This window comes from Lucilia cuprina, chromosome 2 (genome assembly GCF_022045245.1).
Source record: "Lucilia cuprina isolate Lc7/37 chromosome 2, ASM2204524v1, whole genome shotgun sequence".
In the NCBI taxonomy this organism is placed as follows: Eukaryota; Metazoa; Arthropoda; class Insecta; order Diptera; family Calliphoridae; genus Lucilia; species Lucilia cuprina.
In genome coordinates this window covers 14,588,506-14,594,505 of record NC_060950.1, presented here as the reverse complement: position 1 = coordinate 14,594,505, position 6,000 = coordinate 14,588,506, and the positions used below count along the sequence as shown (strand labels likewise).

The 6,000-nt window shown below is 31.3% G+C and overlaps 1 protein-coding gene across 1 annotated transcript; it reads right to left on the bottom strand.

Moving 5' to 3' along the window:
* Positions 1–1,731: 1,731 nt before the first annotated feature.
* On the bottom strand, positions 1,732–2,465 carry LOC111678429 (guanine nucleotide exchange factor MSS4 homolog). The gene is made up of 2 exons (XM_023439777.2): positions 2,207–2,465; positions 1,732–2,147 (listed from the first exon to the last, which is right to left on the bottom strand). Exons 1-2 carry the CDS (start codon positions 2,327–2,329, stop codon positions 1,875–1,877), a joined length of 396 nt encoding a protein of 131 aa, XP_023295545.2. The 5' UTR covers positions 2,330–2,465; the 3' UTR covers positions 1,732–1,874.
* Positions 2,466–6,000: the final 3,535 nt, after the last annotated feature.

Below are 6,000 nucleotides of genomic sequence, written 5' to 3'. Positions count from 1 at the left end.
ATGTTTTACATAATAATAACACAATCGGCAGAATGAACACATTTAAAATATACATACAAATATCAATTACAAAATTCAAATTATAAACAACCCCCTCCCCCTAAAACACAAACACATTCACTCGTTACTGACCAACTGCCAATAAAAAACAGAAAAAAAATATTATAAATAAAACAAATATGAAAGCAAAAATATATTGTTAAATGAAAAGTAATAAATAAGAAAAAGTCATTGCTGGAAAATTACATAACAGCTTAAAGAAAAAAGCTAATAAAACACCCCACACATTTTATTTAATTAAAGGAAAAGAAAAATTTTAATCATATAGTTTCCTTTTTAGAGCATTTTTTCTTGTAAACATCATTACTTTTTGTCCCCTTCTATCCCCTCTTTTAATCCTTATAGTTCATGGTAGTTTTTTGTCTTAAAAGAAAACGAATTATAAATAACGCTAAAAATAAATACAAAAAACATTTAATAAAAAATGCTCAAAAGTTAAAAAAATACATAAAATCCTTCTAAAATGTCCTTTAATATTAATATGTAATTTGTTAACAAAAAGCAAAAATAAATGAAATTAATTTATAAAAATAAAACAAAAAAATATGTATTTCTTTAGTAAAAATTGTAAAAGCTGATATAATGTCATAAATGGAAATTATTGAATAAAAATTTAATAAAAATAATAAAAACAAAATAATTGCAGTGTATAAAATTTTATTTATAAAACAAGTCTATAGGCTAGTCTATCATCTAGTCTTTAGTTTTGACTGTAGTCTGGTGTTTAGTCTAAACTATAGTTTAGACTATAATCTAGTCTTTAGTCTAGACTATAGTCTAGTCTGTAGTCTAGACTATAGTCTAGTCTGTAGTCTAGACTATAGTCTAGTCTGTAGTCTAGACTATAGTCTAGTCTGTAGTCTAGACTATAGTCTAGTCTGTAGTCTAGACTATATTCTAGTCTGTAGTCTAGACTATAGTCTAGTCTGTAGTCTAGACTATAGTCTAGTCTGTAGTCTAGACTATATTCTAGTCTGTAGTCTAGAATATAGTCTAGTCTAGACTAGACTAGACTATAGTCTAGACTATATTCTAGTCTGTAGTCTAGACTATAGTCTAGTCTGTAATCTAGACTATAGTCTAGTCTGTAGTCTAGAATATAGTCTAGTCTGTAGTCCAGACTATAGTCTAGTCTGTAGTCTAGAATATAGTCTAGTCTGTAGTCCAGACTATAGTCTAGACTGTATTCTAGACTATAGTCTAGTCTGTAGTCTAGACTATAGTCTGGTCTGTAGTCTATACTGTAGTCTAGTCTGTAGTCTAGACTATAGTCTAGTTTGTAGTCTAGTCTATAGTCTAATCTATAGTCTTGTTTAGAGTCTAGTCTGAAGTCAAGTCTATAGTGTAGTCTAGTCCTTATCGTTCCCACGACAATCGGTTCTTCGCACCAGAACTACGCGGAGTTCAACGAACAACGACCAAGGATATACAACCCAGGCACACCGACTTTACACGTGTCGCTGCTACAACAACAACTAGTCCTTATAGCGTAGCCATAAGTCTTAGCTTTAGTCTACTTTAAAGTCTTTACTATCCTTCAATCTATAGTATTGCATAGTTACGTCATTGCCTACAAAAAAAACTCCCTTCTCTATTGTATGACGACAACAATCCACAACCCACGAAAAATTAAAAAAAAAAACAAAACACCAAGAACACATAATTATTCGAATAAAATGCGTCTTTAATATATGAATTATTTAAAACACTATTTAAATAAATATTACAAAATTTCTAATACAAATAAAACAAACAAAAAATTAACATTTTTGTTAAGGAATCAAAAAAAAAAATACCCAACATTCGGCCATTTCTTATGTGGCAGTCGTCACAGCCTTTACAGGTTCATTGCCATGTTTAACGCGCTTCAATGCAATATAACATTTTTTCGTAGCCAAATCATGATAGCCCACTGGGCCCATATCGCAGTCGGCACAAATTAGAAATTTTCGCTGATCAATAGTATTGGAAAAACCAATATTTTCAAATGTAAACATATCATCGACAAGCCAAAAATCTTCTAGCGATTCAGTTTCTATAGTGTGAACATCTTTGGTATTCTTTTGATGCATTAAAGGTAAATCAAACTAAAATTATATAGCATAAGATATTGGTGGAATTCTTTTTTTTAATAAATCATACACACCTGACATTTTTCGTACAGACCTTGCTGGTCTTTTAAAATGAGTGAATTACAAAAACTACATCTAACATTTTGTTTATTACGATTATTGGCTATTTCATTGGTTACAACGCAATCTTCGGACATGTTTGAAAGTAGTGTTTATTTACTTTTGTAATATAATAATTGTAGAAATTATAAATGTAAAACTTTTTGTGCAAAATGTTTGTGTTAAAAATAAATGCTTCTTTTTGTTCAAGTGTCTATTCACTGTGTATTGATTTTCTTTATAAACAACTAAGTGCTGCCAAGTTTATGATTTTTTTATTAACAACATACTCAATTATTCACAATAATTTAAAGTTTAGAAAGCACAGAAACGAACATGACATTTGCCGCCATATTACTTTAAACAATTTTTTTTATAAAACTAATTTCTTCTACCAACATACGCGCAAAATTTCGTTTATTTCTCTAATTAACATTTATGTGCATCATCAGAATAGTTATTTTAGTATTAAATAATACACTGTCATATATATTTTTATAATTTTAAGAAGAATTAATAAAAGTTTCTTTAAATTAAAAGCGGAAAGGGAAAACCCCACAAAAACCAATTGGTAAAAGCAACAAACACATTAATTTATTGTTTTTGCCTAACAACAAATAATTTCCTTTTCCTAGCACGCAGATTAACGTATTGTTTTATAAAATTAAATAAATATGAATGAACAGCAAATGCGCCATAAGAAACGTAAGTATTTTAAGGTTTTTGCATAAAAATTAATTATTTTGTAGAAATTTTGTTTGACTAGCAACTGTCAATGGACAAATTTTGAGGTTAGGTAGAATGTATGTACATGACAGTGAATTTTTTTCATTACAGTTGGCTTTGATTTTTACAACAATTTTTTTTTAAATTTATTTTCTTTTTTCAAAAAAGCACGTAAAATATTAGGCAACGGTTGTACTACAGAATATAATATTTCTGTTAATAATTTAAATGCCAACCACTGGAATCCCACAGCACAAATTAACTCTCAATTAAATAGTAATAGTCTCCCTTTTACGGATTCCCTAAAATCAGCTGCAGCACTCAATTTACAACAGCAACAACAACAGCAAATGGAACGTTTACGTTTAGCCAATATAATGAATCAAGGTAAACGATTTTCAATTCAAAAAAACTTACAAAAATCTATTTTTACTTCCTTTATAGAAATGCATGCTTTATGGCCTTATGGTACAGCCACTTTTCTTTCCCCTATGTTGCCAGCCCACAATATGCCACTACCTTATGCTCTAGCCGGCACTTTGCCTTATGCCGCAGTACCCATTTATCAAAGCTTACCTTCAAATGCTCAGCCCTGCACAGTTTCGCCTGCTTCATCTTCGTCCAGTGGTTCTTCTTCCGCTAACACTTCAACAGCTAATCAGCAACAACAAAATCCCATAGCTCAACAACAATTGCTGCGTTCTAACAACTCTAGTGCTGGCACCAATCAGAATGCTCTTAACGACTCCAATAAGATAAATATACAAATTGGTTTGCAATGCGTTTCACAAAATACTCCACTAAATATAAACTCTATGAATGATACGTTTTCCAAAGTTAATTTGTTAAACTTTTGTAATCCTTCGGCTCAAACGATAGATAAGGATTTTAAAGGTAAGTGTTAGCTCTAAGAAAATTTGTCACAATGTAATAATTGCTGAGCTTTTGGCGGTAATAGAAGTAATGACGTATATTTACGCGGTTAATAAAACTGTAAAAGGTCTATTGTGAATGATTATTTTACTAATAAGAGTTGCCAAGCATTGTTAAATATTATAAATAACAGATCTGAAACAAAATAATCCATTCTGATATAAAACGAAAAAGTCAACTTTCTTGCTATAGTTAGTTTATTTTTTCAACTTCCCATAGTGCAGTAACTATACATTTTATATAAATATGATATCAATATAAAACTTTTTTACACTTGTCTCTAGGGTTCTACAGTTGAAACGAAAAGTCGACTTTTCGACTTTTTTCATTTAGTTAAAAGTCGACTTTTTGCATTTTATATACAGTCGATTTTTCAACTTTTCGACTTTTTTCATTTAAATAAAAGTCAACTTTTAGACTTTTCGTATTTTATAAATAGTCGACTTTTCGACTTTTTCCAACTTTTTTCGACTTCTCGATTTTTTCGACTTTTTTAATAATTTTCGACTTCTTTCTACTTTTTTCCGACTATTTTTTTTACTTTTTTTCAAGTTTTTCCGACTATTTTAGAGTTTTTGACTTTTTTTTCACTTTTTTTAAATTTTTGACATGTTTCTACAATTTTCGATTTTTCGACTTTTTCCTGCTTTTTCCTACTTTTCGACTTTTTACGACTTTTCGACCTTTTTCGACTTCGACTTTTTTCGACTTTTTTCGACTTTTTTCGACTTATCGACTTTTCGGCTTTTTTCGACTTTTATTCACAAAGTCGACTTTTCGACTTTTTTCACAGACGATAGTCGAGTTATCGACTTTTTTGGAACAAAATAGTCGACTTCGACTTTTTTCGACATAAAGTCAATTGTTCGATTATTCGAAAGTCGATTTATAGAACCCTATTTGTCTCACAATTCATTTAATATGTTTCACCATTAATCCCATATATTGATAATATTTAACACTTGGCAACCCTACCAAGCTTGATTGTTTAGAAATTTGAAAAAAAAAACAATAATTTTACTTTTCCTAGAATCAAATTCCTCACTGCGTAATTCTCCTGTGAATTTATCGACCGAGTAAGTATTCCGTTTAATATATTAAAATCTATTTAAATTAAAATTTGACAACAAATTTATAAATCATCAGCGATAGTTCGGCTGTCATTAACAATGGCGCCGGAGGTGATGCCACAAATTCCCTATCACCAGGCAGCAGCAATGGGACCATCACCTTGTCACAGGCCAAATTTAATGAACTCACACGTTTAGCATTACGTGGCAGTGAAATCGCCGAAAAATTGGCCTATACCCATCGCAATCGTCCGTGTTTTAAGAAAATTGATAGTCTCTGTGCACGCATGAAACAGGACCTAATACGTCCCGATGGAGTTTTACCCAACATCAACTCACAGGGTATAGCCTGGGCCGTTAAAGATTTTATATTCGTTTTTACGCGTGTCATCAATGCTTGGATAATAATCAAGGGTTATGTTTACAACACGCCAGAGGGTTTGAATAAAGTTAAATCTGCCTTAAGTCCGGATTTTGCAGCAAGTTTTGCTGCCTGGCAAGATACTACCATGGATTTTATAGAAAATCTTATCAAATCCTTTGTAAATTTAGACAATCTAGTGCAATCCCAAAAGAATGTCTATCAAAAATCTGATAATACGACGGGAACTGCAGCTGTAAATCGCAATGGCCTTAATAACAGTATTAACAATACTCCTATTAAAATATTGCAACCAGGCAATCCGCTGCTGGAGGATTCTTTCGATTTTTTAAATTCGGCTACAGAAAAATGTGCTCCAAACGCTTTAAATAAGAATTATATTTATACCATGGTTGAAGACTCGGAAGGTAGTCAACGTCAGGCTACTGAAAATGGCACTTATTTCAAAACCGGTACATATAATCCCATTAAAAAAGATACTACTACTCTTTTGCCAGGTGAAACTTGTACTCCTCCCACACCGCCTAGTCATTTGTTTGCCACACCACCAACAACAAACACTGCATTGGAACAATATATCGATGAACATTTAAATGAATTTTGGACTCCAGCCATGGATCTAGAGCTAACGAACAATACTAATCATGCTGCCACTACA

Excerpts from the sequence above, each read along its gene's own strand:
- LOC111678429 (XM_023439777.2), bottom strand. The coding sequence starts at position 2,329 with ATGTCCGAAGATTGCGTTGTAACCAATGAAATAGCCAATAATCGTAAT. Across the intron at positions 2,148-2,206 it reads GTCTGTACGAAAAATGTCAG|TTTGATTTACCTTTAATGCA; the intron begins GTGTGTATGATT and ends ATATAATTTTAG.